Source organism: Oryctolagus cuniculus, chromosome 16, assembly GCF_051225735.1.
Source record: "Oryctolagus cuniculus isolate XC-2025 breed Fujian yellow rabbit chromosome 16, ASM5122573v1, whole genome shotgun sequence".
NCBI lineage: Eukaryota > Metazoa > Chordata > Mammalia > Lagomorpha > Leporidae > Oryctolagus > Oryctolagus cuniculus.
The window spans coordinates 79,954,814-79,969,811 of NC_142882.1; the positions used below are offsets into that span (position 1 = coordinate 79,954,814).

At 42.9% G+C, this 14,998-nt stretch overlaps 1 protein-coding gene across 7 annotated transcripts in view; it reads right to left on the bottom strand.

Moving 5' to 3' along the window:
• ANKIB1 (ankyrin repeat and IBR domain containing 1) overlaps window positions 1-14,998 on the bottom strand; it is a 145,916-nt gene that overhangs the window by 65,095 nt on the left and 65,823 nt on the right. For all 7 annotated transcript variants that reach the window (XM_070059821.2, XM_008261743.5, XM_008261744.5 and 4 more), the window contains 2 exons: window positions 12,413-12,595; window positions 1,916-2,033 (listed from right to left, as the gene is read on the bottom strand). In XM_070059821.2, coding sequence (XP_069915922.2) covers window positions 1,916-2,033; window positions 12,413-12,595 — 301 coding nt within the window. The remainder of the gene's footprint in view (window positions 1-1,915; window positions 2,034-12,412; window positions 12,596-14,998) is intronic.

Genomic DNA, 14,998 nt, shown 5'->3' on the forward strand with positions numbered 1-14,998 from the left:
TGGTATGAACAGAAAATTATCAACAGGCATCTAGAAACACAGTCTCTAACATTTGATTAAAGCCGAATGGAAGATACAGGCTTTATTGTTTTGGTGGTTTTAAAAGCCGTTGGTTACATGTATCGTATAAATGTGCTGAACAACGATTCTCAGAGAGTAAGCCACTTGTGAGCTTTGTTTACAACACAGTTTTATGCCCCATTCCATACCTGAGGAATTAAGACTCTCTGGGGCTAATCCTAGGAGTTTAGGTTTAGCTTTTATGCTGTTCTTGATTCCCATCAAAACTGAAGAGCCACAGGTATACAAAGTGGGAGAGGGGAAAGAATGTATTCGAGTCAGGACATCAGTTCAGAGGGCTATTTACCAAGTTAGGAACAGCAGTGATCCATGAATGATGGAAAATGGAGTTCTACATTTTCTTCTAATCAAAAGATTACACAAAAGTTTTAGAAGGTAGTATTTTAATTTAGACGACAGACTTACAGTTAAAATAGACAAGCAGAGCCTCGAAGTGACTGGAAAAGAATATCCGTTTACTTGTCATTTTCTTTCTCTTTAAAAAATTTATTATTGCAGAATACTGTTCTTTGAAACCTGCCTAAATGTCAAATATCAAATATGAAACCAGAGGGTCCAATTCACCATGTGACAACTCTCAGAATGGCTATCTTAAGAATCACAGAGAGGGTCGGTGCTGTGCTGGCATCCCACATGGGTGTCAGTTCGAGACCTGGCTGCTCCATTTCTGATCCAGCTCTCTGATGTGGCCTGGGAAAGCAGTAGAAGATGGCCCAAGTCCTTGGGCCCCCGCACCTGTGTTGGGAGACCTGGAAAAAACTCTTGGCTCCTGACTTCGTATGGGCTCAGCTCCGGCTGTTGGGGAGTGAGCCAGTGGATGGAAGACCTCTCTCTCACTATCTTTGCATCTGTGCCATTAAATAAATAAATAAATCTTAAAAAAAAAAAAAAAAAAAAGAATCCCAAAGAACTGGGAGCCAGTGTTGTGGCACAGTGGGTTAAGCTGCTACCTGCCGCAGTGACATCCCATATGGGTACCGGTTTGATCCCTGCTGCTCCATTTCCAATCCAGTGCCCTGCGAATATACCTCTGAAAGCAGTAAAAGATGGTTCAATACATGGGTGGTGCCACTAATGTGGGAGACTTGGATAGAGTTGCAGGTTCCTGGCTTTAGTCTGGCCTAGGCTTGGCTGTTGTGGCCAGTTGGGGAGTGAACCAGTAGATGGAGTTCTCTCTCTCTCTCTCTCTCCCTGTAACTCTGACTTTCAAACAAATAACTTTTTTTATTTTTTTTATTTTTAAAGAATCACAGAGAACTTACAACACAACCTGAGACTTGATGATTTCTTGATGTATTCTAAATGCATGACATATATAGTTGATGGGATATAAGGTAACAGATAGGAAAAGTTCCAGTGGAGGCTTAGAATTTTTCTCTCTTTAAATCTACCTTTCAAATTAATAAATAAATCTTAAAAAAAAGACCCGAAAAAACAAAAAAGCACATTCTGATGTTGATGCTTTAACTTCACTTTGTGCATTTCATAGTAAGAGGAACTGCATTTACAAAAAATAAATGCTGTTAACAAAATTCTTAGGTATTTACTTGAACTGTATACTTGACTGACTTCAACAAAAATTACTGTCAAAAGCAAGATTAGGACTATGCATTCCAATGCCCAATCTAAGTAAAATTAGACGTATTTCTAAAAGGCGACAATCAAAGTTCATTTAATAGTTCAAGTTTTAAAACAACTGCTCAGTTTCCTCCCTGCGATTTGAAGCTAGTTTATAGTGCAAATACAAGGTATTATGAGGATGAGGCACTAAGAAACCCTGGGCTAATTTAACGAGACTCACGTTATCTGACGCGTACGGCATTTCTGATCTTACCGTGAGCGCGAAGCAAAGCTTCAGCAGTGAACAGCGGGGCCTGCAGCATGTCCGCAGTCTCCACAATAAGCATGTCTTTCAGCCTGCGCAGGTCCTGCGGCCTCAATCCTTCGTACGGCTTCAACGAGAAGAAACAGAGGTCGGTGAACTAGCAAGCTCTTAGCAAGACTCAAGATATCCATAAACACATATATACGGCGATCATTCACTCAGTCTTCCGGTCTCAGTTTGGTTAGTGAAATTCAGAAGTCCACTGTCGTGGATTTCACACTCCCCTTCCAGAAAGCCTATTTTAACTGGGAAGCAGGTGCTGGGCTCATGCCTCTTACCATTCTGAAAATCAAAGTATCATCCTATCACGGCAAGGCTGTCTTACCTTACAATCTGAAAATTTGGTTAACAAAAAAGCACTAGAAACAAAAATCTATAACGATACTACTATGCAATAATCATTATTAGAGTTCTTATGTACTTCTACCCAGCCTGTTCTTTCTGCAATTCAGTCACGTGTGAATTCAATGTGTGTGTGTAGTTAGGCAAAGTTTGAGTCACTGAACCATCAAAACATTTACACGCAATCCAGCCAGACTCTACCTGGATTGCTGCTGCGGTTATGTGGGCCCTATTAATTAACTTGGAGAGAAATGACTATGCCGTACTGCTCAGACTTCCTACTCAAGCTCATCTTCTCTACTGCCCCTCTGTTTTCTTCCTAAGGTACTGGATCCTCTCAGGTTTTTCAGTCCTTTGTTATCCTTCATTGACTTAACTTTTAACAGAAAATACAGAGAATAAAGGTCACAATGGTCTTACCATTCAGAATCAATTACTGGTAACATTTTTGCCACACCTGTTTCAAGGCCTTTCTGAAACAAAACCTGTGACATGTTTCTTCATTCTATTTCCCTAATTTTCCTCATCTGTGCCCACAGCAATCACTATCATAAATTTGATTTATAGCCTCATAATTTTATGGCAAAGCATTATATACACCACAGGCAACGTGTTTTCTTCTATTTTTATTCAATATTATTTTACCATTAATTATACATGTGTGTGTGTGTATACAAAGGTATATGTGTGAATACATATATTTCATTCCTTTTAACAGAAGTAATCAGCTTACTGCAGTAAATATAGAACCAAAGGTCCTAGCTTAAAAGTTCCCAACTACTGCTCAGAAAAACAACCCTGGGATGTGCTTTGGCAGCATCTATCACGGTTTTCCTCCCTGCCTCCCTCCTTCCCTCCTTCCTCCCTCCCTCCCTCCCTTCCTTCCTCCCTCCCTTTCTTTCTTTCCACACTAACTGTGAATTTAATTTAGTGTGATAGAACTTCACTCTCTTTGTGTGCACTGATAAAATCATGTCTCCAGAAGTGTATATCCAGGACCATTGTGCACACCAACTTGAAACCTTCCTCTTCAACTTCTCTCTTAACCATCTTTTTACAAATGTTTATGATTATTTAAAATTTCTGATTAACATAATACATTTTTCTGAGACAAGAGCATTAACTGCTCCAATAGGGCAATCAGCATTTCCATTTCTTTACCTTTTATGTTTGCAGCACACCAGCTCCTCTCTTCCAATTCTTTGTATAGTATCTAATTCATAGTTATGAATTCTAGTCACCCCTCTGTAACCCTCTTCTGGTTTAACAACACAAAGTTGGGGCTGGGACTGCAGTGCAGCAGGTAAAGCTGTTGCCTGCAGCGCCAGCATCCCACATGGGCACCGGTTTGAGTCCTGGCTGCTCCGCTTCTGATCCAGCTGCCTGCTAATGCACCTGGGAAAAGCAGCAGAAGATGGCTGAAGTACCTGGGCCCCAGCACCCATGTGACAGACCCAGAAGAGGCTCCGGGTTCCTGGCCTCAGCCTAGTCCAGCCCTGACTGTTGTATCACAGCTTTCTGAGCGCTCGGGGGAGTCAACAAATCACCTCAGCAATTGTAGGTGATTTACATATTCTATAATTAGATATTACTTTTATTCCTGGCTTTGTTTTTTAGAATTATGGTAACAATTTCATCAGTTTTCACTTAAATCCATGGCTAGTTCTATTTACCAGTGGTCACTTCTCCTAGCTGCTCTAACCAGGTTAACTTCCTGATTCTTAGACATTTTCTGCCAGGGATGCATAGGAAAACAATGAGTATGTTAATAACCTAAAAGACTAACACTCTTTGGGCTGGCGCTATGGCATAGTGGGTAAAGCACTGCCTGCAGGGTTGGCATCCCAATTGAATGCCGGTTCAAGACCCTGCTGCTTCACTTCTGATCCCACTCTCAACTATGGCCTGGAAAAGCAGGCCATATAAGATGGCCCAAGTGCTTGGAATCCTGTACCCAAGTAGGAGACCTGGAAGAAGCTCTTGGCTCCTGGCTTCTGATTGGCCCATTTCTGGCCTTTGTGGCCCTTTGGGGAGTGAAACAGTGGATGTTAGATATCTCTCTCTCTGTCTCTCCCTCTTTGTAACTCTGCCTTTCAAATAAATAAATAAATCTAAAAAAAAAAAAAAAAGACTAACACTTTTGACCACGTGAAAATCTACTGAGACTGGAACATATTTTCCCTTTAATGCACAAGGAATCAGTAAGATTTATGATAAGCAGTGAGTTAAAAAGAATTTAAACAGTAAAAAAAATACAAACATCCTCAAGATACAAACTTCATCTAGCAAAATGGCCAAAGTTTAAAAAAAAGACAATATACTTAATGTTGGTAAAACTCAGTGAGCTGGTCCTCAAATACACTTGGGTGAAAATAAAGAACAGTGTATCATTTAATAACTGGGCATCTTTTATCATGAACCTTTAAAATAATCATCTTTTGATCGCATATTTTAAGTGTTGGAATCTATCCTTCACTTAACACAATTTAACATAAATTCTCCTCAGAAAAAAGTCCCCAACTATATCGTGTACAGTCTGCTTTTAACCTTTTTTATGAAACAAACTTTCATCCTCATTCGTGGTCTGCAGTGTTCACTCCATTGTGTGTTAGACACTGTACGTAAACACTGCTCCTAGAAAATGTGCTCCAAGTCCAGTCTGGGATTCCAGAAACCTCTCCCTGCCTCAGCAGTGACAGTGTTTCACCTTATTCCCACCTGCAGCATCTGCCTTTTTCCTGGTCTTATTTCCTAAATGTTCTTTTCCAAATTAGCCATACTTCTACTTCATTCATGCTGAGCCAAATAAGTAGAAGGTGAATGGTGAATTTAATCATGACTCACAAATTAGTGTTATCCAGAAACTGATAGTGAGAGTGACTAATAGGGAAAAAATTGATTTGCCGTGCAATTTTGATATGATATAGTAAAAGATCTGCTTTTAGATACACTAAGAAAGAAGAGAGAAGATAAAGCAATCTTAGATGAAGATAAAATGCATGCAGTTTTAAATTTAAATAGGAAACAACGGAAGAAAAAAAGTTGTTGAAGGACAAAGAAATCCTGCCTTCATGAACACGTTATATATTCACTCCAAACCTCGGCAAGAGAACTGTAATTCAGGTCATGTGAAGCATTTCAATACACTGCTCAGCCCCAAGTGTGTACTAGCTCTCTCTTCTGCAGGAAGGATTAAAATGAAGGTGCCTTTCCCTTTCCTCTTATAAAGATAAACTGCTTCTATTTTCAGATTAAACACAAACCAGCAATAACCTTCAAGGCAGTCAGTACTGATACAGAGAAAGAAAAAGGAAACCAAATTAAAAAGAAACAGTGAAATAAAGGTACCTCTTTTTCATCAGTGCATACTACTGTTACCAGAAGACCACGGGAGAAATATGACACAGTCTAGCATACAAACTGCACTGCTTTGAAAAAATGATAGTTATTTTAAAAAACTGTTTCAGAAAGACTGTAACATAAAGGAATTATGAAAAGTATTTTTAAAAATATTTGTTTATTTGAAACGCAGAGTGACAGGCAAGGGAAGAGGGAGGCTTTAGAGAGACAGAGGGAGCCAGGGTGCGGGGGAGAGACTGATTGATTTTTCTGTATGCTGGTTCACTCTCCAAATGGCCACAAGAGTCAGGGCTGGGCCAGGCCAAAGGCAGAAGCTAGGAACTCTATTCAGGTCTCCCTTGTGAGTGACACGAATGCAAGTACTTGAGCCCAGGAAGCGCAGTAGCAGGCAGCTAGATTGGAAGTGCAGGTAAGATTCTAACACAGGCACTCTGATCGGGAATACGGGCATCCTAAGCAGCGGCTTAACCAGCTGCACCACAATGCCTGGCATGAAAGAAGTATTTTTTTCCCCAAAATGAAAACAGGCTGTTGCTTCACTTGCTGCCCCCAACCGTAAAGGTGAAACATGTTCATTGTCAGAGAGAAAAAGAACAGGTATTTATTTACCCAAATGTGCTGGTAACTGCTTAAGTTTTAAAAGATGTATAAGACATATGGGGGGATAGGCTATGTATTTCTGATTCCTTTTCTTTCTTTCTTTCTTTTTTTTTTTTGGACAGGCAGAGTGGATAGTGAGAGAGAGAGACAGAGAGAAAGGTCTTCCTTTGCCGTTGGTTCACCCTCCAATGGCTGCCACAGCTGGCGCGCTGCGGCTGGCGCACCGCGCTGATCCAAAGGCAGGAGCCAGGTGCTTCTCCTGGTCTCCCATGGGGTGCAGGGCCCAAGCACCTGGGCCATCCTCCACTGCCTTCCCGGGCCACAGCAGAGAGCTGGCCTGGAAGAGGGGCAACCGGGAAAGAATCCGGCGCCCCATCTTTTCTTTCTTTTTAAAAGATTATTTTTTATTTGAGAGAGACAGAGAGAGAGAAAGAGAGAGAGAGAGAGAAAGAGAAAGGTCTTCCATCTGCTGGCTCATTCCTCAAATGACCACAATGGCTGGAACTGGGCTGATCCGAAGCCAAGAGCTGGGAGTTTCTTCCGGGTTTCCCAGGTGGGTGTAGGGGCATAAGCACTTAAGCCATCTTCCACTATTTTCCCAGGCCATAGCAGAGAGCTGGACTGGAAGAGGAGCAGTCGGGACTTGAACCGGCACCCATATGTGATGCCTCCACTGCAGGTAGAGGTTCAGCCTATTGCACCACAGTGCTGGTCCCTCCAATTCCCTTTAATACTAATCTCTCATTAGCTGATCCATAAGCTTTGCCAGAGAGGGATGGAGAGGGAAGAAACAGCCAGGAAAAAGTCTATATTCTATTTTATTTTATTTATTTATTTTTTTTTTTATTTTTTTGACAGGCAGAGTGGACAGTGAGAGAGAGAGACAAAGAGAAAGGTCTTCCTTTGCCGTTGGTTCACCCTCCAATGGCCGCCGCGGCCGGCGCGCTGCGGCCGGCGCACCGCGCTGATCCGATGGCAGGAGCCAGGAGCCAGGTGCTTTTCCTGGTCTCCCATGGGGTGCAGGGCCCAAGCACCTGGGCCATCCTCCACTGCACTCCCTGGCCACAGCAGAGGGCTGGCCTGGAAGAGGGGCAACCGGGACAGAATCCGGCGCCCCAACCGGGACTAGAACCCGGTGTGCCGGCGCCGCTAGGCGGAGGATTAGCCTAGTGAGCCGCGGCGCCGGCCAAAAAGTCTATATTCTTAGACACTTCCCTTCACTTCTGTTTCTTCTCTTCTCATCCAGCTGTTCCTGCCTGGGCATCAAGATCAACACTATCCCTGGCTCTGACCCAACAGGAAGGCGGCTGCTCCTGCAGAGCAGAGTAGGGTAAACCTACTAAGGCTAAGCAGAGCTAAGCTAAGCCAGCTAAGGAAACCTCCAATACAGCTCAGAAAAGAAACACAAGCCTTCCTGAGTTACAGACTGGGACTGGGGAGGAGCAGGAGAATCTTAGATGGGCATACTGCTTACCTTTCCTTCATCGCTCGGACTCTGTCACACAGTCTCCTACAAAGTCTGACCCCCTCCCTATGCCTAATATTCCCTGGGTTTTCTGTTCTTTCCTCTGGGGTTTAAATAAAATGAACACAGTCTTCCAAGATATCACTCTTAGTTTTATTTCCCTACAGTGTTATCACTCTCTGACATTAAAAACTTATTTGTGTGTTTCTCCTTGCTAGGATATCAATACATAGAGAGCAGATGTTGATCTTTGCTTCTCACTGTTATTTCTAAGAACCTAAAATAGCTAAATACTTACATGGATTTTCCCTGATTAATGGGGTTAAGAGGTGAACCTTAAATTAATCACTTAGAGGGGATGATTGAATTAATATGTGTCAAAGAGAAGTTACTGAGATGCAATATTATCTACTATTCAGACTACTAACAATCAAAACTTAGTAAAGAGCTTGGTATTGTGAGGCAGCGTGTTAAGCTACTGAGTGCCAGTCCAAGTCCAGCTGCTTTGCTTCCAATCCAGTTCCCTACTCTTGTGTCTGGAAGGCATGAATATAGCCCAAGTGCTTGAATCCATGACAACCACAGGGGAAACCTGGATGGAGCTCCTGGCTCCTGGCCCAGCCCTAGCTGTTGTTGTCATTTGGGGAGTGAACCAGTGGATGGAAGATCATGCCCTATCTTTCCCTCTCTGTCGTTCTACCTTTCAAATAATAAACAAACAAACAAATAAATGTTTTTTGAAAAAATTTAGTTAAAATAGACACTTTACCAGAACATAAATTTTAAATATCAAATTACATTACAAGGAAAGTCACATAAAACTACTAACATGGGCAATATACTCAAAAGTTGATCACAAAGAGCAACAAAAAATTAAACTTTTTTTTTCTTTATTTAGTTGAGAGGGAGGCAGAGGCAGCGAGAAACAAGGTCCTCATCTGCTGGTTCACTCCCCAAATGCTCACAATGGCCAGGAACTCAGTCCAGGTGTTCCATGTGGGTGGCAGGAACCCAACTACTTGAACTTTCAGGGCCTGCTTCCCAAGGTCTGCATTAGCAAGCAGCTGGAGTCAGGAGCTGGTGCAGCCTATTGAACACAGGTAATACAATGTTGGATGTAGGCATGTTAATTGGGGCCTTAACTGTTAGGCTAAATGACTGCTCGCTCCCCACCCAGATAAATTTTAGAGAAAGCATTCCCTTGCTGTGGGTGTGGGCATCACCCTTTCAATGAAGTAAAATTCACACAACATAAAATTAACCATTTTAAAGCGTACAATTGAGAGGCATCCTGTACATTCACAACGTTGTACAACCACCATCTCTATATAATTCCAAAAATTTTCATCACTCCTAAAGCCCCAGATCCACGAAGCAGTGACTAGTTATTCCCCTATCCTTGCAGCCCCTGCCAACCACCAATGTACTTTCTGCCTCTACAGATTTATCTATTCTGGGTATTTCACTGAAGTGGAATCATTCCAATACGTGACCTTTTGTGTCTGGTTTCTTCCACCTAGCATAATGGTTCTGAGGCTGATCCATATTAAAGCTTGTATTATTACTTTGTTCCCTTCTATAGTTAGGTAATACACCATTGTGTGTATATACCAATCATTAGTTGACAGACATTTGGATTGTTTCTACCTTTTGGCCATAGTGAATAGTACTACTGTAAAAATTTCTGTACAAATATTTACTTGAATACAGAAGTATTATCCTTTATATTATCAAGGCAGTAGATAAAAACAAATCCAATATGGATTCAAAACTACAAAACTAGAAAATAAATAGAAGCATATGGTTATAATATTAGCATGTCACAAATTCATAAGTCATAAAAAATTGCACCCCTTCAAGTGAAAAACTTAGGATCTTACAGGAGGTTACTTAAAAGTAAGCAAATACTCATTGTACTTTGCTTTCAAAGGTAAGGATTTCTAAGTTACTTTAATGTTTATCAATAGGTAAGTGGTTAAAATATGTAGATAATATGTTCTAACTTGGGAGAGCTGCTCAATGATTTACTGTTGAGTTGAAAAAATATTTTAGGAACCAAAAATATTTTACCGTTACATTAAAAATCTAGTATGCCTATGTGGTTGCTTAAGTCTGGGAGAACACAATAAACTATTAGTTCTCAGGGGTAAAGTCAGAAAGGAGAAATTTTTTCATTTTAGTTGTGAATATTTATTATAAATTTCAGGAAATGGTTGAAAATAGAAAACATGAGGCTGGCGCCGCGGCTCAATAGGCTAATCCTCCGCCTTGCGGCGCCGGCACACCGGGTTCTAGTCCCGGTCGGGGCGCCGGATTCTGTCCCGGTTGCCCCTCTTCCAGGCCAGCTCTCTGCTGTGGCCAGGGAGTGCAGTGGAGGATGGCCCAAGTGCTTGGGCCCTGCACCCCATGGGAGACCAGGATAAGTACCTGGCTCCTGCCATCGGATCAGCGCGGTGCGCCGGCCGCAGCGCGCTGGCCACGGCGGCCATTGGAGGGTGAACCAACGGCAAAAGGAAGACCTTTCTCTCTGTCTCTCTCTCTCACTATCTACTCTGTCAAAAAAAAAAAAAAAAAAAAAAAAAAGAAAACATGATTATACCAGGGCACTGCAGAAAGCTCACGGGAGGAACGGATGCGCCTGGTGGTTAAGACACCCATGTCCCACCGTGCAGCATCCCTCCAGCTTCCAGCCAACGCAGACCACTCGAAGAGGTGATGATCAAGTAACTGGGTTCCTGCCACAAACATGGGAAACTTGGATTTTGTTCTTGGCTTTTGGCTCTGCCCTGGTCCAACCCTGGCTGCTGAAGGCCTTTGAGGAGTGAAACAGCAGAGGGGAGCTTGCTCTCTGTTCCTGGCTTCCATCAGCTGCCTCTTTCTCCAAATGCTCACAACAGTTGGGGCTGGGCCAGGCCAAATCCAAGAGACAGGAACTCCAGCTAGGTCTCCCACGTGGTGGCAGGGACCCAAATGCTGCAGTCATCATTGGCTGCTTCCTAAGGTGTACATTAGTAGAAAGCTGAAACAGAAATGGAGCCAGTGCTCAAAGCCAGGCACTCTGGGATGGGATGTGGGAGGCCCAGGCAGCGACATCTCTGCTGCAACCAGAGGCTAATCTTCTGCCTGCGGCGCCGGCACTCCAGGTTCTAGTCCCGGTCGGGGCGTCGGATTCTGTCCCTGTTGCTCCTCTTCCAGTCTAGCTCTCTGCTATGGCCCGGGAGTGCAGTGGAGGATGGCCCAAGTCCTTGGGCCCTGCACCTGCACGGAAGACCAGGAGAAGCACCTGGCTCCTGGCTTCGGATCAGTGAGGTGTGCCGGCCACAGAGGCCATTGTGGGGTGAACCAATGGAAAAAGGAAGACCTTTCTTTCTGTCTCTCTCTCTCTGTCTCCTCTGCCTGCCAAAAAAAAAAAAAAAAAAAAAAAAAAAAAAGTCACTCTGGTTCTTGTGTACAAAATGGGTTCCAAAGGGACCAAAAGGAAGGAGATGAGTTAGGAAGCTGTGACAATGGTTCAGAAGTGAAGGTGACAAGGGCCTAGGGAAGCAGAAGCAGAGACTGGGAAGAACAAATGGATCAAAAACACATGCATGAGGGTAAAACTGATAGGAATTCCTGATTGGCTGGATGTGATGGTTAAAGAGATGTGCCCAATCAAGAATGCTTGCCATGTTTATGTCTGAAGCAACTCAGCAGACGGAGGTCATGTTGACTGAGTCAGGGAAGAGAGAAAGGAAAGTCAGAAGAGAATGTCCTCCCTAAAGCCAAGGGAAGAAAGTTTCATTAAACAGGGAGTGGTCAATTGTATCCAGTGCAGCATGCACTTCAAGAAAGAGGAGGAGGGAAAGGTACCTCCTGGATTTGGCACTATGGGACTACGACATCACAGTCAAAGGGCAGAAAGTCATACAGCAATGGGCTGACTGCAAGGTGAGGAAGCTGATATGTATAGACAACCCTTCACATGAACAGCACAGATGGGGTTATGAATAAAGGAGACAAGGACCGGACTAGAGAAGGATGCTCAGTAGTTCTTAACTTTATTGCTTTTCAAATTTTTTGATTTTAGAGGCAGTGATAGAGAAAATGTTCTTCCCATCAACTGATTCACTTCCCAAATGCCTAGGGCTGGGCTGGGGTCAAAGCCAGGGGCCAGGAACTAAATCCAGGTCTCCCAAGGTGGTGATCCAATTACTTGAGCCATCGCTACTGCCTCCCAGGGTCTACTGCAGCAGGAAGCTGGAGTCAGGAGCTGCAGCTGGGCATCAAATCCAGGCACTCTGATGGAGAACACGGGCATCTTAAACAGCATTTTAGCAGAAAAGCTACATGCCCATCTTATCATTTTTTTTTAAATTGTAGTTACCAAAGCATGTTTGTTGGTAAGAGCATACAGAAAAGCAGAGAATGAGGAAGAGGAGGATTACAGCCTTGGAGTAGTAGGAGCAGATAGGTCTCATATCACACATCAGCACCTCTCTCCACACAGAAGTAAACACACCTATGAGAGAGAAAAGACTTCCCAACCCAGGGTTTCCAGATGTAATTTTACACTTCTGACTATGGAAAGTCAGGATATTAGCATACTGCAAAGAGGATTACATAGACTGAACTTTTAAAAATAAAACTAAAATTCAATTTAAAGACATAATTATTACAAATGGTTCATTTGAGACAATTACCTCTCGTTTGTCTAGCGCGGCGTATTCCGCTTCGATTTCTTCAGCGTCAGGGTCCCGTGAGAACACCATCTGAGACTCCAGATTGAGGGCCAGATCTTTGTGGTGCTGCTTTTCAGCACAATCACAAGGAGTATCTTTATTTTCATTCTCAGCAAACAAGTCTCCTCCATGTTTTACTAAAAGCTAAAAAAGTCTCTTTCAAAAACTTGCAACCACAGGTTAAATAACAAGTCATTTTATGCTATATATTATAAAAACATTTAACAACATGGCAACAACAAACAGGATGTATAGAACCCGTATTTGGATACCAGTGACTTCCGATGTAAAGATGAATAATTTTTGCTTTGCAGTAATGAGACAAGTTCCTCTGGTTACAACAATAAAAACTGCAACAACCCCAAAAGCCAGTTTCTTCAGCTTTATTATTATTATTATTATTATTTTGACAGGCAGAGTGGACAGTGAGAGAGAGAGACAGAGAGAAAGGTCTTCCTTTGCCATTGGTTCACCCTCCAATGGCTGCTGTGGCCGGCGCGCTGCGGCCAGCGCACCGCGCTGATCCGATGGCAGGAGCCAGGTGTTTCTCCTGGTCTCCCATGGGGTGCACTGCACTCCCTGGCCACAGCAGAGAGCTGGCCTGGAAGAGGGGCAACCGGGACAGAATCCGGTGCCCCGACCGGGACTAGAACCCAGTGTGCTGGCGCCGCAAGGCAGAGGATTAGCCTAGTGAGCCGCGGAGCCGGCCAGTTTCTTCAGCTTTAAAGAGAAATTTCTTGGCATTCTTTTTTCCAGTCTCAAGACAAAGTTTCACTTAAAGATAGAAGAATAATTATTTAATGTTGTACATTTAAAATTATCTTACAATTTCTAGCAATCTTTCTTAAACTGCCAGTACTGCTACTTTAACCTCAAATACTTGAATGTCCGGGTATGGCAGACGTGAGTTTTCCCTTGCATATTCGTTATTCAGTGAAACCCTGGTACACTACTAGAGTAAGCAAGTCACTGAGACAAAACTGCTTTCAGTATTCCTCAACGGCGATGGGCAGCGCTGCTGCCAGACCAGGTGGGGAGACACGGGGAGTAACGACTTGCTTGTTCACTGCTGAGGTCTCGGGAGCCCTGACGATGTTTGAGGGCACTGTGACTAAAGGCTGTGAGTTCTAGTTTCTCCAAATGTCTGCAGACACATTAGGGAGGACATAAATACCATAACCTTGGCAGCCTAACTTGGGACAGTCCTAAAGGACAGCTGACAATTAGGCATGAAGATGTTTTTATAGGATTCAGCCATACTCATACATATAAGATCACAAAGGACACCAGCTATTCAATGTTTTCTAAATACCAAGCACTACATTAAGCACTTTTAAATATGTGTTCTTGGTTAATATGAGCAGCCTCATCTGACAGGGGTATTTTAATATGTCAGAAAAGTTAAAGAACTTGACCAAAGCTGCCAAGGCAGTAAGCAGTAGAATGGGATTTAGAGACAAGTTTGGCCAAGTCTGTCACTATGATTGGATCTTACACTGGTACAGGACAGGCTGTCGCATATTCTGAAGGAGGCAAATGCATCCTGGGTCCATCTTGAAGTTCTGCCAGGTTCATATTTATGACCTAAATGTGAACACTGTTTAGAGGTTTTCATTTTGTATGATGGTTGATCAAAAATTGCTTCTTTGTATTTTCTTCCAAATAATTTTATCTCCCTATCTCACCCCATAACAAACACATGGACCTTCTTGCAAAGTTCTTTGAAACTGACTCCTTATGGTTCCCCTACAGTCATCCCAAGACAAAACAGGGACTTATGCCAATGACATGGCTAGAAGCGATGGGCTTGTTGCTGTAGGCCAGGGTTATACCTCAGAGTTAAGATCATTTAAAAAAAATTTTTTTTAAGTTGTGAAAATATGCAAATAAACAAACCAAGTATATAAAATACAGCCTCGTGACCACACAGGTTATTTACAAGCTGGCCTTTTACAGAAAAGTATTTGATGGGGACAGCTCTGAATGGTCATTGTTGTTGTTGCTGCCAACTTCCAAGTCTGAGAGCAAGGTTACATCAGTTGCTGTTTACCATGCAGAACCTTTTTAGTCAAAGGGGAACCTGGGGACCAGTAGTATCATTGGAAGCTTGTTAGAAATGCATAATCTCAGCCTCCCTACCCCACCTGCTCCCATCCTGAGCCTCGGAAGCAGAGTCATATTCTAATGTCCAGAAGATTCTTAGGTACCTAAGAATACATATGGAGAAGCAACGACCCTGGAGTAAAACCAGTGTAGCTGTGGACACTGATGCATTTATATTACCTCATCTATGCAACGCTGGGGACTGATACACAGTCTACAGACTTATCATACCTACAGCAGGATCTATTTCTATTTTTAGTCTCTCTGCTTCACAGGTTATCCAACACCCACATACAAAATAAACTACTTGCTTCTGAATGCTGCAGAATTAAGATAGCTGAATTTATCCTCTGGTTCTCTAAAATGTACAATGGGATAGCTTTCAAAGCCACATTCTGGTTTATTTTTTCAATAGGGAGTAGCACAGAAGAGATACTAATATTC